This window comes from Oncorhynchus mykiss, chromosome 12 (genome assembly GCF_057628025.1).
Source record: "Oncorhynchus mykiss isolate SJ-2025 chromosome 12, ASM5762802v1, whole genome shotgun sequence".
Classification (NCBI taxonomy): domain Eukaryota; kingdom Metazoa; phylum Chordata; class Actinopteri; order Salmoniformes; family Salmonidae; genus Oncorhynchus; species Oncorhynchus mykiss.
The window spans coordinates 268,932-296,724 of record NC_143033.1 but is presented as its reverse complement, the minus strand read 5'-3'; the positions used below and the strand labels follow the sequence as shown (position 1 = coordinate 296,724).

General features: G+C 50.5%; 1 protein-coding gene across 1 annotated transcript; it reads right to left on the bottom strand.

Moving 5' to 3' along the window:
• Window positions 1–10,087: 10,087 nt before the first annotated feature.
• LOC149979051 (uncharacterized) lies at window positions 10,088–11,731 on the bottom strand. Its single transcript, XM_090191414.1, has one exon. The coding sequence runs from the start codon at window positions 11,231–11,233 to the stop codon at window positions 10,088–10,090; it is 1,146 nt and encodes a 381-aa protein (XP_090047540.1). The 5' UTR covers window positions 11,234–11,731.
• Window positions 11,732–27,793: the final 16,062 nt, after the last annotated feature.

The following is a 27,793-nucleotide window of genomic DNA, read 5'->3' as shown; positions in this document are numbered from 1 at the left end:
ACTGCCGCCTGTTGACAAAGAGCGGAGTCGAAGACGAGAGGAGCCCTTCGAACCGCTCCGTTTCCCAAATGCGCAGATTTGATCCCACAGGCTGCAATTGCGAGACGCTGCCCGAGAAGACTATCATAGGACCCTTTCCGGTTCCGTAGAAGAGAGCAAGGCAGCACAGCATCCTCTCCAGCAGCTCCACGTTCAGCAGACCGTACTCGTCTATGATCAGCACGTTCACCCCCAGGAACGGAGGGGCGTCCTCCATCGTGGCCAGATCCCCTGGGTTCTTAGCCACCCTCAGCTGCTGGAACAGTTTACTACACACAGCACACGATTCGGGTCTCAGTTGTCTACACGAGTGTCGTGCGATCACCTCGTTCCGCTCAGGGGGCAAGTCGGACTGGTAAAGTGTATTGAAACGAGACATCACGTTCCAGTATACTTTGCAGTAGAGCCGCGTAAAGTCTTCGAGCGACAGCTTGTCGTTCAACAGTTCCCTTTTGAACCCCATCATCTTGTGGAATGTGTAGACTCGGTCCAGCGAGCAAGATTCCATCAGAGTGCCCGCTGCCTTGTTGGTCGTGGCACTCACAACCACGCTGATGTTCATGAGCCTAAGCTTCTTCTCCAGCAGTGATATAGCGTACGACTTGCCACAGCCAGCGTCTCCGCTCAGCAGAGCCAGTGTCATACGCTCGCCTCGAGACATGTGCAGCTTTACCATTTTCCTCACCCATTGTTCCTGGCAGTATCTAGACAATGCCAACATTGCTTTTGTTCTCAGGTCCTCCCCATCGTCTTCTAGACACCGTCTCTTGCTCTCGGGATCCCTTGCCAGTAGCTCATCTCCTCCGCGTTGCTCAGAGGACCCGCTCATGTCCGTGTGGTTGACTAGATCTCTGGTTGCCAATATACTGTATATCTCCCTACTCCTCTCCAACTTGTACAAAAGCTACAGAGCAGGTAGATCGTTTGACCAAGGTGAATCGAACAGCACTCGCTTTTCAAGAGGTCCCGGTACGACCCTTGAAGTCGCCGCCTTAAAGGGAAAGTGTTCCTGATTCTTCCGATTACCAGAGGATCTCCCCACTGTACCCTGATCCTCCAGACCTCTACGTTTCATGAACCCAGAGAGGGACTGCTCCAACCGAAGGGGCCCGTCACATGAAACTCTATCTGCCTCAGAGCTTGTCGACGCGCTGCTGATGTGAGGGGGAGCTTCGATCCCTTCCAGTACAGAGCGCAAGACTCTGTTCCTTACCGATTGGGAACCTCCTTGAGATTCGCTCTGATCCGCACCCAAGCCTGCCATGAGTGGCACGTACACGACACCTTGAGCCTTCCGCACAGTCAGAGCTCTCTTGCGTACGCGTGTGAACCCCTCGTAGGCCCTTGACACAGTGTCTCTGAACAGTGTCACATACGAGCTGTACATGTTCTTGCTCGTGAACAGAGCTGCGGTCGTCACTCCTCCCTTCCCCGTGCTGTGTAGCACATTCTGTAGGCCTGCTAGCACTTCGATAAAGGGAGCGTGTGCTCCGTACTCGAACAGCAGCCACGCAAAGTCCTCCGTGTCCACCCTCTCCGTGAGTCTGTATTTGTTGCATTGCACGTAGGCTCTACAGAAACCAAAGTGTTTGGCGTACCACTCGGGCTCCAGGTGAGATAGCATGATGTTTATATTCTCTAACAGCACACTGAACCCAATCGCCAGTTTATTGCCTACCCTCATCTCAAAGAGCTTCTGCAACACCCCGACCGGAGTGACCGACTGACCTGGTTTGAACATGCTATCCTCAGGGAGTGACACAGCAAGGTAATGTCTGCCTACCCAGTCTAAGTGAGGGTGTAACTCTTCGGTCTTGAGCGGTTCACCTGCTGCTTCCTTGGCCTCGGCAGCCTTGCTAGTCTGGCTCTCTGACAACTTGGTCCTCAGTTCTTCTCGTTCTTCGCAGGCTTCCTGGAGTGCCTCTCTTGTATCCTCCAGCTCCCTTTTACACAACTCGAGTTCATGTAGCGTGTGCCTGTTGGTATCACCCGAGCCGTTGACAGTAACTTTGGTCGTTGTCTCGTCTACCGTAGTCACGTCTCCTCCCGCTGATGTGCGTTCTCCGTCCCATTTCACACGTCCCGCACTCAACTCAGTTCTCTGACGGAGACACTCGATCCTCTGTTCATGCTCCACATCCAGTGACTTCTTCAGTTCCAGTATTTCACGTTTAAATTGTGCTATCATCCTTATGTGGGAACAGTCAACACACTGACCGGATGACTCTTCCCGGGTCCTCTTTCTGCAAAGAGATGAGCTACTGCGTGTGGAAGGCATGATTCCACAAGCCCTTACCCGTATAACAACGACAATATAACAACAACCACTATATAGGTTACTCCGAGACACGATTAACAGAAACACAGACACACACACACTCACTACACGTTATAGTGCAATAGAGAGGGAAGACTTTATTCAGTTTCATAAACAGCAGAGGGTTTGGTCCTATGTCTAACAAAGACATGTATCAGTAAACACAGCCAGTTATGGGATATGGTTGGCCAGAGAGGAATGTCATTATCTAGGAGGACACGCCACAGGTCAGTGTGTATAGTCCCTCTGTCGTAGACTGTCCCACCGGTTATTCGGCAATGTATGGGAACATCGTCAAGGGAGCGTTACATTTCTGGAGAGGTTCGCTTGCGACGCCTAGAACTCGGAAGACCAATCCTAAGACCTTTAGGTGCTTTGGTGTATATAGCATAATCAGCATTACGTTTCAGAACCTCACCGGGTATATCCACGGGGACCACCAGGAATTCACATTCGAGGTGAGTGTAGCGACCCGTGAGTACTTTCGCGCTGAACCGTCCGTCGTCTTTTAAACATTCCCTTATGGTCTTCTTGGGGTCCACCAGCACCAGCAATCTTGTAGGTGTTAAACCGGTCCTCCGGACATTGAGTATGTCAACCCCTGCACGGCCGTGCTTTATAGCTATGCGTATAGTGAACGTGTCCTTTCGACGCGTTATGCTTCTCACCGGATAGTTTGGTTGGGGTGTACACGTAGGTTCCACAAAGATGCGAAGTTCATCGCCTACCTTGATATCAGGCAAAAGATTACAGGGAAAGTTGTGAGGCAGCCAGGAACGACAGGGGCTCATCAAAATCCGAACGTTATCTACATACTTGTTCTCCAACATGCAGAATAAAGGACACTTGTCCAGGGCATTCTTGATAGTCTCCAGGCCTTTATAATTACACGCTATTGTACAACGGTTCATATCTCCTACTTGGTATAGGAAGACCTTTCGCTTCGAATTTGATTCTGCCCATGACCCCGAGCTCGAAAGGAGACCGGTTGCGTTGTTGGAAGAGATAGACATGGCCACAGGAGGAGATCAGGGGGAGTTACTACAGGCCTAGAACACATGTCTAGTATATACAGTGCTAGGCCTCGTACAATCCCCACTTAGTACTGTGACTCATCTATCCAACCAAAATTGATCCGAACATAGGTCGTGTACCTGACCGAGGCTCCTTTAATAAACACAGGATAAAGGATCCAACTTTTATCAATGCACAGACACAGAAATGAACCAGGGCAGTTCTGATGTAGCATGCCCTATTGCTACAGTGGCACCAAGCAAGCAGAGACATACATATACACACTGAAGTCACACAAGGGGAACTTTATTGTGTTTCATACATCACAGGGCATTATGGTTGTTACCAAAGACATCTACCATGACACACAGGCAGTTGGGGTAGTTGTATGGCCCATAGCAAATATATGTTCTATGAGGACAGGCCACTAGTCCCTTTGTAGACTCTCTCATTCCAGTTAGCCGGCAATGGCTGAGAACATCGTCAAGGGAGCGTTACATTTCTGGAGAGGTTCGCTTGCGACGCCTAGAACTCCGAAGACCAATCCTAAGACCTTTAGGTGCTTTGGTGTATATAGCATAATCAGCATTAGGTTCCAGAACCTTGCCGGGTATGTCCCCTGGGAACAGTTTGGGCCTATGTAGTCTATCCACGACCGATGTAGGCCCGAGGTGAGTGTAGCGCCCTTCGAGTACTTCTGAGCTGAACCGACCGTCATTCTTTAAAGATTCCCTTATGGTCATCTTGGGATCCACCACCACTATCAATGTTCTAGGCGTTAAAGCCGTCTTTCGGACATTGAGTACACGAACCCCACGAGATCCGTACACTAGATCAATCTCTATAGTGAATAGGTCATCTCGAGACTTTATGCTTCTCGCTGGGTAGTTTGGTTGGGGAGTAGACGTACTTTCCACAGTGAGGCAAAAGTCGTCATCATACACCTTGATATCAGGCATAAGATTACATGGACAGTTGTGAGGCAGCCAGGCACCGTCCGGACATCTCAGAATCCGAATGTTAGCCACATCCCTCTGGTCACACATGCGGAAAAAAGGACACTTGTCCAGAGCGGTCTTGATAGTGTCCATGTCCGCATAACTACAGTTTATTATGTACCTTTCCGCATGTGCTATGTTGTATCCGAAGACATTTCGCATCCAATGTGACTCTGGCCATGACCCTGAGTTTGCCAGGAGACTGGTGTCCTTGTTGGAAGAGACAGACATGTCTACAGCTCCAGCTACTCCAATGAGACTACAGGTGTGCCACGGAAAGCTATTGTATAGAGTGTTAACATCCCACACTTGCACTTAGACTGTCACTCCACTAACAACATTCACTTTCCAACGGTAGGTCATATATGAAGTGTTGATCTAGCCAACCAGTGGTTAACTCCTCCAACCCTTGTCGAGGCTATGGGTGGGAACATTTTATCCGAACATTGGGTAATATACACACAAATGAACTATACATACCCTACAGTGAATTCTGCTACTTTTTGACACTTTGTTGTGTCATATGCTGTTGTCTCTGTTCAATGCAACGGAGACGCAATAGGATTGACACTGTGCATGTACCGTACCACCTGTGAAATGGGATGCAGACACAGACCTGTGAATAGAAACCGAGACGGCTGTTTAAATGTATAACTCTGTGTCAGCCTTGTGTCGTTCTATTATCTATTGAATGGATATACATGGTGAATAGTGCACCAGGACACTATTGCTATGTTATCTGTGTTTCAAGTGTTTCCAAACATGGCTATCTTCCTCAAATAGTAAATGTGCATATTCCAAAACCGGCCTCTGTCTCTATTTGAATTTGTTTCCATTCCTCTTCCACCCAAACAGGATAGTACACCTTGCCCGTAACATCTCGTAGCGTTTACTATCCAACCAGGGCCTATCTACACCGACTATTCACGAGCAAGGAAAATACTCCGTTACATGGAATGGACATCAGCCACATGTACTCCCTATAACGGTCTTAGGCTAACTACATGGCTCGTTCTTTCCACATCTACAAGCAGTCTATTATTACACTTGTCACTACTATCTGAATAATTGGGTATCGTGCTTCTTGACACATTATTCCTCGCGATTCGAAAGGGGTGGCACACCGTGTTCGCAGCTCATCATCGGCCAGAGGACAGCCATGTCTGCATCCACACTCATTGAGCTCATGGACAACGCCGCGGGTGTTCCTTTGGTGGTCTCGACGCAGACGGAATTGGTGGTAAACTGGACCAAGGTGGACGGTTCGGGAAAAACCACCTTACTACTTAACAAGGCAGACTCTGTGCGTCTGTGGTATCACAAATGCGACCGGGGGGTTGAAATCAACAAACATTTCATAGAATTACACATCAAGAAACCAGGTTCAGAAGACATGTTTGTTTTTGTAGAGTCTTTACATAAACCTGTGGTGTATCACCTTGGACATCACAACGCTGATGATACTCCTGGTAACCCCTCCACTTATTAAGCTGGCTCTGTGCACCTGTGTGACATTGGAATTCCGACCCCGGATTACATTGAATTGCACATCAACACAATACACTGCAGTTGGTCAACTACGGGCCTTGGGAAGTGTCGAATAGTCACAGTTCCACTACGGACCCTGGGAGATCCTATTATGAGAGATGATTGTTAACCAACATGTGTGCATCCGCATGCATCTGCACCTTTGAAATATTATATACATGTCTGTAGCAAAAATAAAGAACATATACAAAGATACGTCTCCACTTGTTGTATATTCACGTACCATCAGAGGTTATATGAAAAGCAACCTAGCTAGTGTCCTTGATGTGTGTAGGTATCGAGGTCTTTGGTCAGTTATGAAATGCAATGTAGCTGAAGGGCCATACTCTCACACCCAAGGCAACAGTTTCCGCACCCTAAAGGGACATTCTCAACCCGATATCGATATTACTTTCATATGTATTTGATACATTTCATATTCACAACCACCGCTGGAAACCCCGCTCATTCCTCAAAACTAGGACCGTAATGGTTCCAAAAGAGGTTCAGAGTTACCATATATACACAGCACCACAGTTGCACTATTCACAACCTCTCTCTGTACAATGTATTGCCAGTTATTGACGAGTTACAAGCACGACATAGCTGAGAGACATGTGTGCTTCAGCAGTTTCTCGGATGAGCTCCTTAGAAAAGACCCCGATGTTACAGATCTACTCAGGTCGTATCACAGTAATATGAATCGTGTTAAGATGATGCGCAAGGTCATAGAACACTACCTCAAGACCGAGGAACGGGCAGAGAGATTCGTCAAGATATTACATGAACTGGAGCCCCGCTTATGTGATGACCTGAAAGAACGCGGACCACAGGGCCGATTCGGTGAGTACAACCCCCATGTAGAGAGAAATCAAGGCCTGTGTTATCATCTGTGCTTAAAGATAACTATTTGTGTGTTTGTTTCAGTCAGGAAAGATCCTCCGGCCGTGGAATTGACAGACAGAGTGCGCTCTGAGCTTGGTGATAAGGTCAGAGATCTATGGGTCATGACTCAGCTACCTTCTTACCACCGGAGGATTACGGATATCATGTCTGCACTAGACGTACTGATGATGTATGATCAACTGCTCCCCGAAGAATATGAGGATTTGAGGATGCATTCCAGGAACACCCATGCTATGACTAAGCAACTGGAACACATTTGCAAAGACACTTCCATCCCTGAACGTTCACGACATTTCATCTCCTTGGTAGTGTCTTCTTTTAACATGCATGTGTTTGACATAGACAACGTTCCGGTCATGTGTATGAAAGATGTGTTTGTGTTTGCATAGAACATTGACTCCTTTACCAAATCACGATGTTTATCAGCTCTATTACACAATGAAATAAACACCTTGAAGTGAACAGACCTGTGTGTGTGTGTCCCTGTGTTTGCCATGTACTCCCGAGTCCTTTACCAAAGCATGATGTGTATCTGTGTATTACAAAGGGAATAAACATGTTCACGTGAAAATACCTGTCTCGTGCAATGTACCCATTTCAAATTGTTCACTACACATAGGTCTCTATGTTTGTCATATACGTTCAATGCTCCTGAAGTATATAATAAAACTCATAGCACAGACAGACACGTTATCTTATGTCAACATATCCCAAGTAGGAAAGGTCTTTCAACATATAAATACTGCTCTGGGCCTCACTGGGGCCCTAGCTCGCACACTGAAGATATGGGACATGGACCCGCATGAAGTTCCAGGATGCGATGTAATTACAAGCCCTAGAACTCATCCAGTTGAAATGAGAAGTGCTGGAAACACTATGCCACATAAGTCACTCAAGAGACAGACCAGGGTATATATCGTTTATTGTACACAGCAAACACCTTGTACAGATCACATACACCTTAGGACTGGTTCATTCATAGCCTTGCCGTCTATATATCAAATCATAGACATCATCGATGCCAATACCCCATTTGTCACCGCACATTATATTGTGTCAGAGGTGTATACGAGCAGTGAGTCGAGTGAGTCCTCGCAGGCAAAGCCGACTACACCGTCACGCACAGAGAACCCGTACTCGGATCCGGGTCTCGGTCTCTTCAGGTTCCACAGTTCGCATACGTATTTCATGGTCTTGGCCATTAATCGGCAATTCACCTCGGTCCAGTACTTAGTCTTGATCGTCGCTGGGACCTTTGTGAAACCGGCCAGCCTCATGCCCATGTTGTAATAGTCGCAGTCCGGAGAAGAAGCACCACCGACGCTCCAGAGCATACTCTTCAGCTCTTTGCACCAAGCGGAAAAGGACTTATGGTTGGTTACCACTCCGGTCATCAATCTCTTAATCCCCAGTCCCATGGGAACTATATTATAATCGGTCCCGCACAGCGCCATGAAAAACAGCTTTTCAGTTCGCTTCGTCTCGTCTCCCATTACATCGCTTTTCACGCGCAGGAAAAAGTGCCGACCCGCTCTGTTCATCCTCAAGAAACGGCCGTAACTGCCCCTGGGTACCATCCCGTTCATGTACGCATTACTCAAACGCTTGAGGCCATTCATGACATGTTTCTGTTCTTTGCCCAGGACCACGCCATATTCTGCGCCGCGGTCTAGGTAGAGCTCCGGGACACCGTCCCCCTGCAGACACGAGATCTTCCTCTTCTCACCGGTGGATGGGGGAGTCACCGACTCGGAGCAGGCTAGCGGACTCTCGTCAGATGTGGGGCATAGCGTTTCGAAGATGTAACTGACCGTCTTTGTAGTGACACGACAGCCTTTCTCTACAATTTGTCCCAAATGATCCAATCTGTCCTGGGCGTTACACTCGAAGAACCTAGACAGGAAGGTGCGGTAGAGAGATCCCCTGATCCCGCCTAGGTACAGGTACATAGCTACTTGTTCCTTAAAGTTGACATTGCCTTGCTTATCCAGAATGACCTCGAATGAGTCGTGTTGCTTTCGAGTCATCGGCAGCAGGTATTCTTCGTCGGCGGCGATGTCGCAGAGCACTCGGAACCTATCCTCGCTTGAAGCCAGTTCCCTACACTGAAGCTCGGGTAGGCGATTGTCTGGACTGTCAAACAGCAGCTCCCCGAAGGTGGACATGTGCATGTCTCGATCCTTGTGGTAGCTCTTGTTGTCTAGCCTCATAGTAATGCCCTCGCGGCCACAAGCTGTCAGCACGGCCACCAGGTCCGAGTCTCCGGTGCACACGGTCACGCTACCTTTCAGAACGTTGGCCAACTCCACGAGCAGCGTGTCGGCCTCTGTGCTCGTACACCCTAGACACGCAACCCTCAATGTAGACGATTGCATAGTCTCGGGGTCGGCGAAAGTCGCCACAAAGACGCCAGCGTGGCCCTCAGGCCTGTCTATCGAACCGGCATCTAGGTCTGACAGCTCACCACCCTCAGGAGGGTTCAGATCTTGGAACGTGTTCACAAATAGAATGTCGTCCTGACACTCCCGGTACTCCAGGTACGTCTGGTGGAACGACACTAGGTTATCAACCGAGGTTCCCTCTAGGGGTTCGTCCTCGGAGGAGTCTCCTTTTGCTCCGGTCACTAGGAACAACTTGTTTTTCATACCATTGTCGGCCAAAAGCTTCATCATGGTGTATTCTATTGCGCACAGATTACGCTTACAGAATGCTATGTGAGGTAGCGCGGGGCGGTTCAGTCTGCTCTCCCTCACGGCCGGCTTCTGAGCTCCCACTCCGTCCTTTACAAGCACTACACACCGGCTGTGTGCAGTTTCCGAGATGTAACAAGACGCCAGGGTTCTGGCCATGCTAACTATGGACGCCTGAGGATCATCCTCGATGTAGTCACTGTCCTTGACTTTGTGGATTACCATGAGATGGTCTATCAGAGTCCAATCCTGTTTTTGCCACAGTCTGTCGATCAATTCAAACGGTGCCAGGTGAGGGTTTGCGAGCATGGCGTGAATGGCCTTGTGTTTCAACCCCATGTCCGTCAATGCGTTATGCCAGCGAATAGAAGAGGGATGGAGTAGGTAGGTCTAAAGTCTGTCCACGGGGACAGTGGAGCCGGGAAATATGTAGCCGCGGGTCACCCTTGGTTGTGTCTTTCATGCACCTCTGGGCTAATGCTGTACGGTTGGAGCCCTGGATGAACAATGAGCCCTGCTACAAGGAACTGCTCTAGTGTTGGCGACTCGAGCCCTGTTTTGAATGCGTTGCAGGAGCAAGGACACCACATGCACGTTTATTCGTCTTCATCGTGATCGATTCCAACAGGCGAAACGACATCGACGTCTCGGGTGATTGTCACCTGTACACTCCTCCTGATGTTCAGTTTCTCCTGGTTGAAAAGTATGTTCCTGTAACACAAATCGGTAGGCTCGAGCCTTGGGATCTCTCCCCTTGCAGTTGAGGCTCTGCTGGCCTCAACCCTCTCCACTCTCATGTTGACACACGTAGGTGCCAGACAGTTAAGCACCTGGGAGCAGAAACAGTTCAGCCACGGGAACCTCCGTCGCATTGTCTTAGAGATCGTGGGCCTTAAACAACTCCGTATGGTAACCTGGTTGGTGCCTGGCCTGACTATCACCAGATACGCAGCAGACCGCTCTGCCATACCGGGGTACGTGAGCGAGAACATCAGCCACGTAAGCCACAGTTGCGTGTTGTATCGCCACAAGGTGGCCTGGTCTAGAACGTCTTTGTTCCTGGTCTTGAGCTCCAGCAGCGCCACGTCTCCCTTTACGGTGTCGTGGGCCACTAGGTCCACCTCGGTGTAGAAGCCCCATGTGCAGTGGATGGACTTGCAGCCTCGCCTACAGCCGTTGTGGTATGTGTAGGATCCGGGTTTACATAACCTATCGGGCGTTGGCACACCGGCAACCTTGAGTCCTGCGCAAATGGGAGCAAGACGCAGAGCCTCGAGCTGCGTGAGAATGAGGCGCGACACGGGGCCGACGTCTCGCAGTCTCTTCTTTCCGTTGAACACGTCCTTGCACTGCGCGTCTACCGCGATGCCTATGACTGTGGACATACGGCTCCTATCCCAGAGGCGTCTGCAAGCGGCTGGAGTCAGGGCTCTACACCTGAGCAGTTGCAGCATGGCTTCCTTGAACACCGATACCTTGGACTCTGGCGCGTTAAGGTTTCTTAGGTACTCAGGCAGCCACTCCAGCGAGCTCTCGGGGTTGGCGTTCAGGTCCTGCACAACCCTTGTGAACAGATCCATGCTTATCATGTTGTGGCCCGTTGAGCGCTTCCTGCAGCACATGGTAGACGCCAAGGTTCTGGTGATACCCTTAACCTTATACCAACGGTGGTCGGCTGTAGACTTGGCACACAGCGCACCACCGTGGACCCGGAACTCGATCACAGGGTCCCGGAGCTTCATTGTATTAAATGTTATGGGATTGTTAGGTTGCTGTGATAACCCTGTCCCTTTGTGAGAAACAGAAGTGGCACGGCTAAGGTACCCGTACTATTGCAACGTCAGTAAGTAAGGAGGTTGAAAGCAGAAGTGGCGGAACAAGGCCCCAGGGATCCCCTCTGAGAGATATGAATCGCAAGAAACCAATCATGGGAGGCTTCGAGTCTCTCATCTCAGCGAGCAAGGACCTGTTTAACAACAGAAGGTTAGGGGTCCCGAACGGCCCCATACTGAGCGCTGCCCGTTTCAGGGGCAAGCTGGGAGCCTCCATCGCCGTCATCACATCTCTCACCGTGGGGTTTCTTACCATCCCCAACAACATTCTGTACTTCATCAACAACAAGCACGGTACAAGGACCGCAGGCAGGCCGACCTCGGACTCGCAGCAGTCGTCCCATTCCGAAGGCAGACCTGAGTACGAGTACGCGTACATCCACTCGGGGATTGCCCTCGTCACGCTTGGCTGTCTTGCCATGGTGGTGAGCATCGTGCTCAGCTACTTCGCCTCCAAGAGCAAACAGAAAATGGACGACTCTGATGGCTTCTACAAGCGCCCGGAGTCCGTCAAGAGCACGAGGACCGTGATGGCGTGCCTCATCATGATGAACATCGAGCTGTTCATGGCCGTGATCTCGGGCTGCATGGAGCTGCTTTACCAACCTATGATCAGCGACGCCCAAAGGTTGCATAACATGGAGTGCGCTATCGCAGTGTTCAACATCATAATCTACATCATGTACGTGGTGACCATGGTGCTGACTTCGATTGTTCTAAAGGGGAAGCACGAAGTGATCATGGTTGATGGTCCGCGAGACATCCCCGAGGCTGTGGCGATGCCCTCCTCAGCTCGTGACTACATCAGCAGAAGCATCAACTCATACAATTCACAGTCGAGCTTCATCTAAGGACCTCGAGCCTCTCCCCGAAGTCTCCGCCGCTTGGGCTGAGTGGCAAAGGGGAAGGTGGAGCTGGACCACAGGCCAACCACGCTTTGCCTAATAGGTGTAGCAATTATGATATTATGCAAGGAACCCTAAGTGTGTCCTGCTGCATGAGCAATAGCGAGAAGCGGATGCTCTGTACCTGGGTGCCTCTGAAGACATGAAACCAACCTTGAAAGCAGTCTCCCAAGAATGGACCCTATATCTGCTTCTAATGCCTTGTTGAGTAACATGTTGTGTGTGGTATATCTATTTCTTTATTAGTTCATGGAACCGAATAATAGACTTGAGGCAACAAGTAAAACCATTGTCCAAACAGCAGTATATTGTCCTGTGGGATGTTGCCATAGCCCTCTGGCTTTTCTCACACATCACAGGTGTATAGTGTGTGTGTGTGTGTGTGTACTTGTGGGCAAAGCTGTGCTACCTATTTGAATAAATGACAAGGAACCAATGTGTGAGCTTCTGTTCAGTCTTTTATTTACACGTGTTCAAAGGACTAAAATGTTGAATAGGCACATGTCAAACTTTATGTTTTATAGGGTGATAGGAACCGGCTACATTGCTCCGGTCCATATCTGCGCCACACTTCACTTCTTTATTATAGCCAGAACATCGTTGCGGGTAGGACAGTGGTAGACGGTGTCCATAACGTCATTCTTGAAGAGCGGGTACATGCAGCGGCCCACCACACACCTAGGGAATGACAGAGATGTGAGTTAGTGGTTTCGTCATTACAACAAGCTGCCACAGACATTACAAGGATTATGTCGAGAAGAAGGGTCTAAGCACCCACCTCACCCCATAAGTAAGAACAAGGCAGTCTTTGCCATTGCCAGGGAACCGAAGTCGTAGCAAATTACAGGCGTGTCATATTTTTGACAATTATTCAACAGAGACATTGCAAAAACTCTGGGAGCCGTGTGATGAAGCGTATAAAGGTTAAGCGCTACAGTGGCCTGTAACCGAGCGCTCATCTCCTTTAGCGCAGAGGGCTATTTACTGGCAGCCTGCTCAACAAACCGTTTCATAGGTTACTAATTCAAGTCATAGTCCGGGCAGCAATGAGTGAAGAAGGTTAACCCGTGTAAGCTATTATCCCAGGCAACAGTAAACACTGACCGGTCAGTGTCTCTGACAGCAACTCCCCTGGCTTTCTACTAAGGCTATGGCAGCCTGGTACGACTGCCTCCTCTTGAAGAACAGGACCCTGACAGATCACGAGAAGGAAAAGCTGGAACGTGTCAACGTGAGATCCGCCAGCTCCAACGGTGTCGATGTGATGATAGGCCCAAATGAGAGTGTCTTCGCCAGACCCATGTATGTGCAGTTGACACACTACCACCATCTCGAGAACCTACTAGCCATCATGGCGTGCTACGTCAACCCGGGAGTGAAAAGTTCTCACGACTATCCCGTGAGACAAGTTCACCCTGGAGAGGGGCAGCCTCCCGACCGATAATGCTAAAGTGAATATTGCCATCCTATTCACACTACACCCACCAGCGGAAAGTCCATGTTCCACCCTGGACCTGTGCCCCGTATCCTTATGCTGTCAGGGAGCACAGCTCCATTGCTGAAAGAGTCGACCCTCAAGACATTGACTCGGCCGCCAGCTACCGTACACCGTGTCTCATGTGGATGCACGCACGCATGTATGTACGTATGTACGTACTATGGCCATGAACAAGAATATGAATAAATTGTTCAACTGTCCATCTCACAGTTCCGTGTCTGTTATTGCATTGACTATGTATCACTACCCCTACACCTGTCTCTCCCTCAGTACTCATATCCCACATAGGATAGGCTTTGCACTCCCATCACTTACAAGAGACAAGTGGTAGCACTATGCATCAATTTCCCAAATGTACTTTCAGCTCCAGGTTAGTGTGTACATTGGGAGGGAAAAGTAGCATAAACCACCCCTGACAGAGATACGGTTGATTTGTCAGTCCTGCCAAGCAACTCCCCTCCGAATGTACTCTGTGTGTGAGACTGTGACATGGGGTAGAGGAGCATAGTGTTGCCTAAGTCAGTTGCATACATTGTAGCCACAGAGACATGTAGACAGAGAACAGGACAGTGTTTCATAGAGAAGCCACAATTGCCACCGGTGAGAATCCCCGGACATGTTTCATATCACAGGCCTTGTGGTATGTGGCCCAATGCCACACCTATCCCAAGTTCACACATCATCCGGTGCCTGTGCTGTAAGCACCATCCAGCAACGGTCCTGGTATACGTGACACCTATTTCATGTGCTGCATCGCACTGAAAAGAGAGATGCGGAACCCTGCCCTCAAGTCAACAGCACCACTGTGGCAGCCAAGTGCAGGGACTATTACCTAGATCGGATAGAGCAGGACGTGAGACCAGCACTAGGGGGAGACAATGGAAAATGACCAAGTACAAGTGCTTTGCTCTAACATTACTATTATGCTCACATGCCACAGTGTTCCTAACCAAGAGATATGTTATTGATATAGTTTTAGAAAAGTCTGAGAAAGAGTTTGGTGTAAAGGGGCACACGGCTGGAAATCACACAGTGGCCTGCCCGTGAAATGTCCAGGAGTTTTTGAGGCAGGACCTCCCACTAGTGTCCACCCGGGGGAACTGTTGTATAACATAAGTGAAATGTGTTTGTGTAATAATAACCCTCCCGTGGTCCTGGGGTCAGGGTGACCCAGGCCCTGTGTGTGGGGGGCTCCCCTTTCTGTGCTCTGCGCTCGCGGGTCAGAGTGACCCAGGCCCTGTGTGTGGAGGGCTGGCGCTCTTGCGCTGGCGGGTCAGAGCGACCCTGCCAGCCACCGGCGAGACGTGTGGCGTGGAGCGTAGTAGAGCGTCTGCGAGTGTGGCGAGGCTGTGCTCCGGGCTCCCCGCTCTGCGCCCTGCGCTCTGCGCTCTGGGCTCACCGCTGCAAGCCGCTACACGTGCCTCGCCGTGTGCTAGAGAGCAGCAGCCGAGTGTTAGAGTCGCGCTCTTGCGCTCCTGAGTCAGAGCGACCCTGCCAGCCACTGGCGAGACGTGTGGCGTGGGAGCGTAGTAGAGCGTCTGCGAGTGTGGCGAGGCTGTGCTCCGGGCTCCCCGCTCTGCGCCCTGCGCTCTGCGCTCTGGGCTCTGCGCTCATGGGTCAGAGCGGCCGGCTGGGTCGCTGCACAGGTCCGGACGTGCCCCGCCGCGTGCTAGAGAGCAGCAGCCGAGTGTTCTCGTGGCGCCCGTGGCTCAGAGCGACCCAGCCAGCCGCCGGCGAGGCGTGTGGCGTCGAGCGTAGTAGAGCGTCTGCGAGTGTGGCGAGGCTGTGCTCCGGGCTCCCCGGTCTGCGCTCTGCGCTCTGCGCTCTGCGCTCTGGGCTCTGGGATCTGCGCTCTGCGCTCCGCGGGTCAGAGCGACCCAGCCGGCCGCCGCACAGGTCCGGACGTGCTCAGCCGTGTGCTAGAGAGCAGCAGCCGAGTGTTCTCGTGGCGCCCTGCGCTCCGCGGGTCAGAGCGACCCAGCCGGCCGCCGCACAGGTCCGGACGTGCTCTGCGGGTCAGAGCGACCCAGCCGGCCGCCGCACAGGTCCGGACGTGCTCAGCCGTGTGCTAGAGAGCAGCAGCCGAGTGTTGTAGTTGCGCCCTGCGCTCCGCGGGTCAGAGCGACCCAGCCGGCCGCCGCACAGGTCCGGACGTGCTCCGCCGTGTGCTAGAGAGCAGCAGCCGAGTGTTCTCGTGGCGCCCTGCGCTCCGCGGGTCAGAGCGACCCAGCCGGCCGCCGCACGGGTCCGGACGTGCTCCGCCGTGTGCTAGAGAGCAGCAGCCGAGTGTTCTCGTGGCGCCCTGCGCTCCGCGGGTCAGAGCGACCCAGGCCCTGTGTTTCCAGGGCCGGCGCTCTGCTCTCTGCGCTCTTGCGAGTCAGTGCGACCCTGTCAGCCACTGGCGAGGCGTCTGCCGCGGAGCGTACTAGAGCGTCTGCGAGTGTGGCGAGGCTGTGTGCGCGCTCTGCGGGTCAGAGCGACCCTGCCAGCCGCCGCACAGGTCCGGACGTGCTCCGTCGTCTTGTGCTAGAGTGACAGCCGAGTGTTCTCGTTGCGCTCGTGGCTCAGAGCGACCCTGCCAGCCGCTGCACAGGTCCGGACGTGCTCCGTCAGTCGTGTGTGCTAGAGAGCGACAGCCGAGTGGTTCTCGTTGCTCGGCTGGGGTGGGTCGACTGCACACGGCTACGCAGGAGCGCGCAAGCGAGCCTCGAGCATTTTCGGGTCTCGGTCTCCCGCAGTAAGCCGGCCCGGCCGGCCCCTACGTAGAGAGGATACTAATATTGTCAGTGGCACCCACTCGCGCGCACCCGCACACACCCGCACGCACCCGCACACCCGCGCACACACACACGCACAAAGTGACCGGCGCCACACCCACCCGTGCCAAGTGCGCTCTTGCCGCAGCAGCTCAGCGGACCCGATCAGTGGAGCCGAGCGGCCATGGCCGCGCGTTTTACGGCCGCGCAGGTTCTAGAACAGATCTTGTCCAGCGTGGACCAAGAAGACTACTCGGATTGCCAGGAGGAGGAGGAGGAAGAGGTTTCGGAAGACGAAGACGGGGAGGAATACAACCCCGAGCGCCGCGAGGTCGACGATGCCTCTTCTCCCTCTTCTGAGGGAGAGCAGCCCGAGGAAGAGCCGCCCGAGGACGAGCACGAGGACGAGCGCGAGGACCGCGGCGAGGAAGAGATCTCCTCGGCCCCGGACCAACGGGAGCCGCCGTTGCTGTCGAAAAACGGCAAAATCGAGTGGTCCCCCGTGGCCTACGGCCGCCGCAGCCGCAGCCGCGGGGCCCTCGCCATCTGCCAGGTCGGGCCGGACCAGACTCCGGGCCCCACGGCCTACGCCGCGACACAGGCCCGCGACATCGCGTCCGCCTTCCACCTGTTTGTCACGCCGGCGATAGAAAGGATCATTGTGGAAATGACGAACCTGCACGGGGCCAGAAAATACGGCGACGGCTGGCGACCCATGGACGCCACGGACCTGCGCGCCTACGTAGGGCTGCTGATCCTAGCGGGCGTCTACAGGTCCCGGGGCGAGGCCGCGGCCAGCCTGTGGGACGCCGAGAGCGGCAGGACCGTGTTCCGAGCCACCATGCCGCTCAAGGTCTTTCACAGGTACTCGAGGCTGCTGCGATTCGACGACCGCCAGTCGAGACCCGCCAGACTCGCCACGGACAAACTCGCGGCCATACGGGAGGTCTGGGACCTGTGGGAGGCGCGGCTGCCGGCCCTCTACAACCCGGGGCCCGACGTGACGGTGGACGAGCAACTGGTCCCGTTCAGAGGTACGGCACCGTGCTTGCGATTGCGCTTCGTGCGCTTGCTTCCTGTGTGTGTGTGTGTGTGTGTGTGTGTGTGTGTGTGTGTGTGTGTGTGTGTGTGTGTGTGTGTGTGTGTGTGTGTGTGTGTGTGTGTGTGTGTGTGTGTGTGTGTGTGTGTGTGTGTGTGCGTGTGTGCGTGTGTGCGTGTGTGCGTGTGTGCGTGTGTGCGTGTGTGCGTGTGTGCGTGTGTGTGTGTGTGCATGTGTGTGCATGTGTGTGCGTGTGTGTGTGTGCGTGTGCGTGTGTGCGTGTGTGTGTGCGTGTGTGTGTGTGTGCATGTGTGTGCATGTGTGTGCGTGTGTGTGTGTGCGTGTGCGTGTGTGCGTGTGTGTGTGCGTGTGTGTGTGCGCGTGCTTATATGTCTATGCAGCAGCGGCGCAAGCAGCGAGCGGCTGGCTGTAGCAGCGCTGGCAGCGTGTGTAACACAAAACGTTGGCCCTTGTGTCTTGTCCCCTTTCCAAAAGGCCGCTGTCCTTTCCGTCAGTACATCCCCAGCAAGCCGGCCAAATACGGCATCAAGTCGTGGGTGGCCTGCGACGCCAAGTCCAGCTACGCTTGGAAGATGCAAGTGTACACCGGCAAGGCGGCCGGCGGAGGCCCCGAGAAGAACCAGGGGATGCGCGTCGTCCTCGATCTGACAACGGGCCTGAGCGGTCGCAACGTCACCTGCGACAACTTCTTCACCTCCTACGACCTGGGCCAGCGGCTCCTCGAGAGGAACCTCACCATGGTGGGCACGGTGAGAAAGAACAAGGCCGAGCTCCCGCCCGCGCTGCTCCAGTCCAGGGGCAGACAGGTCCTGTCCTCCAGGTTCGCCTTCACGCCCACCGCCACTCTGGTGTCCTACCTGGCAAAGAGAAACAAGAATGTGCTACTCTTGAGCACGCTGCACACAGAGGGCCACGTCAGCGATCGCCGCGACAGGAAGCCGGCCCTCATCCTAGACTACAACTGCAACAAGGGCGGCGTGGACAACCTAGACAAGGTGGTGGGCACCTACAGCTGCAGACGGATGACTGCCCGCTGGCCCCTGGTCGTCTTCCACAACATCCTCGACGTGTCCTCCTACAACGCCTTTGTCATATGGCGAGAGATCAAGCCCGACTGGATGCCTGGCAAGCGGAACAAGCGCAGGGTGTTCCTCGAGCAGCTGGGAAAGGCACTGGTGAAGCCGCTGATCCAAAGAAGGCAGCATCTGCCCCGCACCGAAGCGGCGTCAGCCCTTGTCAAAGTCCTACAGAGTGCTACGGCGGCTGAGGCGGCCGCGGCCGCGGCGGCGGCTGAGGCGCCTCGTGATCAACAGCGCCAGGGCCCCGCCGCTGACACGGCCGCTGCCCCGCTCGTTGCCCCGGCCACCGGGGCAAGTAAGAGGAAGAGGTGTCAGCTCTGCCCACCCAAGAAGGACTCCAAGACACACACGGTGTGCTGCAGGTGTAAGAAATACATCTGCAAAGGCTGTTCACACGCCTACTGTCACACTTGCGCACATTGGGCCTTTAGCCAGGACGGGACAGGGTGACCCGGAGGACAAGGGGACTAGACACAATGCCAGGACAACGGGAGGGATAAAATAATGTAATTTAGGCTGTAATGATCTCCAACATTTGAATCATTAGGTAATCACTCCTTTGATATAGCAACGGATGTTAATAACTTATCGAATCCCATTGTGACCTAGTGGGGGACACTATTTGGCCGGGGGACATTATTTGGCATGATAGGCCCACACAAAAAAAGATGATGGATGTAGTAATGAACATCACTATCTCTGTTATAGTTAGTGGCCTTACCAATACTGAGTTAGATAACGAACTCTGAATATCTCAAAACTCACGGATCAATCAGTCATTTTTTTCATGTGGATGACCCGTTGTCTGAGTTCCACAAACGCATGATAATTGAGTTCACCTATGGCACATCTATGAAGTAGTTAGAATCTATATTGCCTCTCAAGTACAAGAGCCCCAGCCAAGTTGATGTTGTCTACCATGTGAAAGCTTTAGCTCCAGTGTACACCGCTGCCTCAAGTATTGGCGCCACCAAGAGCTATCTCCAAGGACTGCAGACAATTTACAAGTTGAGTGGTAAAGCCTTTGAAGAGGTACTTCAGGAGGAATTATCCAAACTTAGTAAATCTGCCATTTCTCCCTCACCTGACAAAACTTTGAGCCATTATGCCGAGACGAGCCCTGAATCAGAAGACTTAGCACCTGCACAGCCGTATGAGAGCGGAAACATGCCACACTCTGCGCCGCCTACAACCCAAAACCTGACCAATCACATCTCTAGTCACTAGTTACTCAACCGGCTGATGTAAAAATGAAATTAACATTTACTGTATGTGACGCCAACCCCCCTGATGTGCAAAGGGTCATTGTTGAAATTAGGAAGCTACGTTCCATCGTCCAAACAATTCACGATGCATGGTTGTTACGTTCCCCAGTTTATGTGTTGTAGTTTGTGTATTTGCATGTGTTTATTTCAGGAAATGGCTTCCTGAAATCCCTCAAGGAGCTGATTGGTCGACTCCAGGGCTAATTGGAGAGCTGACCCCGCCCCCTCGTCAAGACACAGCTGTCTCCAGTTACATTCATTCTGAAGCTATATAAAAGCCAGTGTTCTGTTCAGGAGAGAGAGATTTTTGGATGTAGGGATTGCTTAGAGAGATTTTTGGATGTAGGGATTACTGAGAGAGATTTTGGAGGTAGGGATTGCTTAGAGAGATTTTGCTGAGGTCATTGCTGAGGTCATTGCAGAGCGATTGTTTGTGATAGAGAGATTTTTTGCTGGAGGTTGATTGTGCTGCGTAACATAATGGGGGCTCATCCGGGATATTTCCATTAAACCCACCGGACCCTGCTGCTCTGAGCTCTCTGTGGTTAGTGATTGAGGTGTGATGGTAGGTTGTGAGTTTGGATGACTTGTTTAGTTAGTGTGTTCAGTAGACTGCATTGTATAAGATGGCTGCCTCAGCCATCTCCAAGTTTTTTGAAGCGCCCTCTATTGATTGTTTGGTGAGGTTTCGTAAAGTAGACCTTATAGCTATAGCTGACCATTATGGATTTGTTGTCCCTGAGAAAGCCCTAAAGGCTGAGCTTTTGGTGCTAGTCAGGGAGGGTTTAGTGAGAGAACGAATTCTCTCATTGCAAGGAGAGGAGACGGGTAGACCTTCCAATGCCAAGTCGGAGGACAGGGCGGAGGAAGGAGTTCCTCGTACCCCTTTTACATTGCCCCGATTCGATCCTTTATCTTCTGCTTCGGGTCGTTCAGATGGAACTGCTAGGCTGAAGGTGAGGCTGGCTCGGTTAGAAATGGAGCAAAAAGATAAAGAGAGACAGATGAATTTTGAACTTGAAATAAGGAAAATAGAAGCTGACAAGGAGGTGAGGATCCGACAACTGGAGCTAGAGGCTCGCTCCAGTGCGACTCCACAAGCTGCTCATCATCCAACCCACTTCGATGTGAGTAAAAACATAGCTTTAGTCCCTCCATTCCGAGAGTCTGAAGTGGATTCTTATTTCTCTGCGTTTGAGCGTGTAGCCGCTGCGCTGCATTGGCCACTCGAGGTTTGGCCGCTCCTGTTACAATGTAAATTGTCTGGGAAAGCCCAGGAAGTAATAGCTGCTCTCTCCCTGGAAGACAGTTTACACTACGATACAGTTAAAACTACCGTGTTGCGGGCTTATGAGTTGGTGCCTGAAGCTTATAGACAGCGCTTCAGGAACCACAAGAAACTCTCTCACCGTACATTTGTTGAATTTGCTAGGGACAAAGAGTCTCTGTTTAGTCGCTGGTGTTCAGCCAGCAAAGCTAACACCTTTGCTGATATTAAGGAGTTGATGCTGTTGGAGGACTTTAAAGGCAACCTCCCAGATAGAATAGTAGTTCATTTAAATGAACAGAAGGTGGTGACATTGGCCCAAGCAGCAGTGTTGGCAGATGAGTATGCTTTGACACACAAGACTGTCTTTGGTGCACCTCGTTTTGACGGCCGGACGATTACGTCATCAGTTCCTCGTTCAGGTCGCTTTTCCTCTGACAACCCTAAGCCTTTTCATGAAATCCGTGAATGTTTTTACTGTCACCAAAAGGGTCACGTGATTGCGGACTGCCCAGTTTTGAAAAATAAACCGCAACAGTCCCAGTCACCGTCCCCAAAAATGAAAAGTTTGGGTTTAGTCAAGTCTTTGGCTCGTCCATTGGATCGAGTTATTGATTCAGCATTTGAGAAACCGGATCCTGTCTATGCTCCGTTTATCTCAGCCGGTTATGTTTCCTTAACAGGAGAACAAGCTGATCAAAAGCCTATCCAAATCCTACGAGACACTGGGGCGGCGCAGTCAGTAATCATTACTGATGCTTTACCCTGGTCTCCTGAAACGTATTGTGGCTCACATGTCATATTACAGGGGATAGAGACAAAAACCGTGCCTGTACCATTACACTGGGTCCACTTAGTGTCAGACTTGGTATCAGGACGTTTCTGTGTTGGTGTAGTATCTACACTCCCAGTAAAAGGAGTCACATTGCTACTAGGGAATGATATTGCTGGTGGTAACGCCATTCCTGTGTTAGAGGTAGTAGACAATCCAGAAATCAGAACTACAGATGAGAAATTGGTTCAAGCATTTCCACATGTTTTTCCTGCTTGTGTGTTAACGAGGGCACAATCTCGCAAGCTAGGAGATGTGGTGGATTTGGCAAGTTCCATTTTTTAGAATGTTAAAGTAGAAGACAATGCACCGAGTATGCCTTCTGCAATGCCGACAGTTTTTACCCCCGTAAAAACTAAGGCAGGGGAAAACGAAATTGTGCCCCAATTACATGACATTCTTTTGTCTGTCACCCCTGAGAAGGTGATTGAATGTCAAAAAGAAGACACCAGTCTTCGCAAGTGTTTTGCTTCGGTAATTTCCATTGAGGAAGCTAAAACTAGAGAGACCGCCTACTTTATGGAAGCAGGAGTTTTGATGCGTAAATGGGCATCTCATGACACCATTAATGACTGGAGTGAAGTGTGTCAAGTGGTTGTTCCTACACCGTTCCGACAGCAGGTGCTGTCACTCGCCCATGACCAGGCATGGTCTGGACACTTGGGGATCACAAAGACTTATAACCGGGTCCTTTGTCATTTCTTCTGGCCAGGTTTGAAGTCTGACGTGGTCCAATTTTGTAAAACATGTCACATATGTCAACTCACTGGGAAAGTGAATCAAACAGTTCCACGAGCGCCACTCTGCCCGATTCCTGTGGTGGGGGAACCGTTTGAAAGAGTGATAATTGATTGTGTAGGTCCATTGCCGAAAACCAGGTCAGGTAACCAGTTCCTACTAACAATAATGTGCAGTGCTACTCGATACCCAGAGGCTATTCCTCTCCGTACTATAACGGCTAAGACTGTGGTGAAGGCACTAGTGAAGTTCTTTTCTACGTTTGGACTCCCTAAAGTAATCCAAACTGATCAGGGATCCAACTTCATGTCTAAACTGTTTTCAAATGTGTTAAAGCCATTGTGTATTTCCCATCAGGTCTCTAGTCCGTATCATCCAGAGAGTCAAGGGGCTCTAGAACGCTGGCATCAGACGCTGAAGGCAATGCTACGCAAGTATTGTATGGATACCAGTACTGATTGGGATGAGGGGGTGCCCTTTGTCCTATTTGCTATAAGGGAAACGATACAAGAGTCCTTAGGGTTCAGCCCTGCTGACCTTGTGTTTGGACACACCCCACGGGGTCCGCTTAAAGTTTTGAAGGAGCATATCTTATCTCCTACACCCAGTAGCGCCCCTAAAAATGTGTTGGAATATGTCAGTAAGATGCGGGAGAGACTGCACGCCACATGTGCGTTAGCCCAAAAGTCTCTCTCCAGGTCTCAAAAACGCATGAAGTTGCATTATGACAAAAAGGCTGTTGGCCGTTCATTTGCACCAGGGGATCAGGTTTTAGTTTTGTTGCCAATCCCTGGCTCATCTCTGTCAGCACGTTTTTCTGGACCATATCTGGTGGAAAAGAAAATCAATGACACCAATTATGTGATAAAGACACCAGATCGAAGGCGTTCTTCCCGTGTGTGTCATGTTAACATGCTGAAAACGTATTATGTGCGCGATTCTTCCGACAGCTCCTCAAGTAAGCCGGTCCAGCCCGCCGTCTCCAGTGTGGCTGCGGTGGTGCTGAAGCCTGGCTGGGACCTAGATGAGGATAAGGAGGACGGGTTGGAGTTACGCCATACGTTACAGCAATGTGAACGCCTATGTAATTCAGAGATGCTGAAGAAGTTACCCTCTCAAATGGAACATTTGGATAATGATCAAACTAAGGATCTTATCCTGTTGATAAACAGTTTTCTCAGTGTGTTTCAGGACATTCCAAGTCGCACATCCATCTTGGAACATGACGTGGATGTGGGGAACGCTGTTCCTATACGTCAGCATCCGTACCGGGTTAATGCTAAGAAAAGGGAGGTAATGAAAAGTGAGGTAGCTTATTTATTACAGAATGACATGGCAAAACCCAGTAACAGCTCCTGGAGTTCCCCATGTATTCTTGTTCCTAAGCCTGACGGTACATCCCGCTTATGTACGGACTATCGTTGCGTAAATGCAGTTACAAAGTCTGATTCTTTTCCTCTACCTCGCTTAGATGACTGTTGCTAGAATTGGCTCTGCTGCTTACGTTAGTAAGTTAGATTTGTTAAAAGGTTATTGGCAGGTGCCTCTGACCTCTCGAGCTTCTGACATATCGGCTTTTGTTACGCCAGATAACTTTGTACAATACACTGTGATGCCCTTTGGCATGTGTAATGCACCTGCTACTTTTCAGCGGCTAGTTAACATTGTGTTTGCAGATCTGCCAAATTGTACTGCTTACCTTGACGATGTGGTGATTCATTCGTCTACTTGGTCTGATCATCTCTCCACTTTGAAAAGTGTGTTTCAGCGCTTGGAGAATGCTTCTTTAACCCTCAATTTGGCTAAGTGTGAGTTTGGGAAGGCTACAGTGACTTACTTAGGTAAACAAGTGGGACGAGGTCAAGTGCGCCCAGTAACTGGCAAAGTGGAAGCAATTGTTGCTTTTCCTGCTCCCACGACTCGCCGCCAGTTGCGCAGATTCCTGGGGATGGTAGGGTACTATCGTACCTTCTAAAAGAATTTCTCGACGGTAGTAGCTCCCCTTTCATCTCTGCTTAGTCCCAAGGTACCATTCAAGTGGTCCAAGGACTGTAACTACGCTTTTGAGTCCGCTAAAGCGCTACTTTGTAGTGCCCCAGTGCTTGCCGCCCCCAACTTTGACAAACCTTTTAAGTTGGAGGTAGATGCTAGTATAGTGGGGGTGGGTGCGGTTCTCTTACAGGAAGATGAAGACGGTGTGGATCGGCCCGTCAGTTTCTTCTCCCGTAAGTTCAACTCGTGTCAGGCAAGATACTCTACAATTGAACAAGAGACGCTGGCTTTATTGCTTGCCTTACAGTTCTTTGAGGTATATGTGGGCTCCAGTGCCTTGCCTGTTATGGTCTTCACGGACCATAATCCATTGGTGTTCTTGAAGCAAATGTACAACCAGAACCGCCGCCTTATGCGGTGGGCTCTGATTGTACAAGGATATAATGTACAGATAGCTTATGTGAAGGGCTCGGCGAATGTGGTTGCTGACGCTCTATCACGGGTTTACTAACTGGGGAAGCGATGGCTTTTGTTATTGCAAAAATAGGTTTGCAATTTTTGTGGTGGGTGTGTTACGTTCCCCAGTTTATGTGTTGTAGTTTGTGTATTTGCATGTGTTTATTTCAGGAAATGGCTTCCTGAAATCCCTCAAGCAGCTGATTGGTCGACTCCAGGGCTAATTGGAGAGCTGACCCCGCCCCCTCGTCAAGACACAGCTGTCTCCAGTTACATTCATTCTGAAGCTATATAAAAGCCAGTGTTCTATTCAGGAGAGAGATTTTTGGAGGTAGGGATTACTGAGAGAGATTTTGAGGTAGGGATTACTGAGAGAGATTTTGCTAGAGAGATTTTGCTGAGGTCATTGCTGAGGTCATTGCAGAGCGATTGTTTGTGATAGAGAGATTTTTTGCTGGAGGTTGATTGTGCTGGGAGTTCATTGCTGGGAAGTGGTATGTTCTATGAGTTTGTTGCTCAGATGGAGCTTATTTGATGTCCTTTGTTAGTTTGAAATTGTTTAATATCCTGTTTCATTTGTTCCCAGGGGGGAAGGGGAAGGCACCTTGGGAGTGCTTAGGCAAGAGGCCCGCGGGCATACATATACCCGTAGTATATTCATTGTCTAGGCACACTAGGTAAGACCTGGGCGGACCACTCCCTGTATTTTGGTTAGGGCACCAGGTGGTGCTAAATTAGGTAAGTTGTGGGTAGGCAGGTAAGATAGGAGAGGGGGGGCTTTGAGATTTACTTTCTTTGCTTTGGTTCCATCCAGCCCCTTTTCCCCATATTACCGTGTACAGAAATAAAGTCCTTTTAAAACGGTACCACATTCTGTCTGTTGTCATTCTTACTCGCACCTACAGTCCATACCTTTTTCACTTCACAGAGAGTTTAGTTGTAGCAGGGTGTTGCGTTCCCTCTTCATAGAGGCGTGCGTAACAATGGTGATCCAAACAATTCACGATGCATGGCGATCCAAACAATGCAAGTCCAAACAATGAAGCCAATTTCGACACCTGGTGTGCTAATATAGAACTCATCTTCATTGTAATAGAAGAAACCTTGATAGTCATCTTCTACCAAAATGTAGATTTACGCCTAAATAGACATACACAAAAGTAACTGCTAATCATGTGTAATGCATGATTCTGACATGCCAAAACTTGGTATATTTGTAAAGAAGTCATCTGAGAGATTGTGAGGAAATGATCAAAATATAGGATAGAAAGGAGTTACATAGTTCAGAGTACACAAGATCAAGCACACACAAAATTACTATTTTTTTGTTTTCTTATTTTGAAAGTTATCTTTCATTGCTGCCCAGAGCTGGAAACTCATCAGATGGGATCGATAGACCCAACAACTAGAGAATGGGCAGATGTCAGATGTCCCTAAACCCCTCCAAAGTGGCATATGTCTGTAAATTAGATAAAACACCATTTCTACCATTTCAATCTCACTAAAACAATGTGGTAATTGCACTGTTTTTGCACACTGGATGTGCCTAAAAGTTATTCTTCACAATAAAAACAAAATGTCTACAACACCAACCTCTCTCAAACATTGTGGTGGAGTCTGGGGACATACAGAGGATATCCAAGTGTTTTCTTCATATTTTTCATGCGCAAATATATATAGTCACTCGTTGGACATTCAATGTTGCCATTAAGTCATACATCATCAGAAAACAATAGGCTAGGTTTGTACCTACCAACCTATGGATTAATTTCCTACCCTCCATGTAGCTACAGCTCAAACACAGACCAATCGGAAGCTTACCTTGTAAGATGTTTGTTGAAAAGGTGTCAAATAAACATTTTGACTCTCGGGCCTGATGATTAATAACGGTAGGTCACAGGCAGACAAATAAGACATCCTCATGATCTTTGGAGTCACGGCTTTCGATTTGAATCAACATATTCCGTATTTATGTTGTTTGACCTTAGTATTGGTCATACCCAACCTCCGTGCTCAAGAACAAGTGCTGATTGGCACCAACACCTATGACATTCTCTACTTTGATTATCTTCGGTTTATCCCATCGTGGTAGTGTGATGTGTTTCTGAGGTCTAACCCACCGTGGTAGTGTGGTGTGTTTCTGAGGTCTAACCCACCGAGGTAGTGTGGTGTGTTTCTGAGGTCTAACCCACGTGGTAGTGTGGAGTGTTTCTGAGGTATAAACCATCCCGGTAGTGTGGTGTGTTTCGAGGTCTAACCCACCGTGGTAGTGTGGTGTGTTTCTGAGGTCTAACCCATCGTGGTAGTGTGGTGGGTTTCTGAGGTCTAGCCCACAGTGGTAGTGTGGTGTGTTTCTGAGGTCTAACCCACCGTGGTAGTGTGGTGTGTTTCTGAGGTCTAACCCACCGTGGTAGTGCGGTGTGTTTCTGAGGTCTAACCCATCCCGGTAGTGTGGTGTGTTTCTGAGGTCTAACCCACCGTGGTAGTGTGGTGTGTTTCTGAGGTCTAACCCACCGTGGTAGTGTGGTGTGTTTCTGAGGTCTAACCCACCGTGGTAGAGTGGTGTGTTTCTGAGGTCTAACCCACCGTGGTAGTGTGGTGTGTTTCTGAGGTCTAACCCAT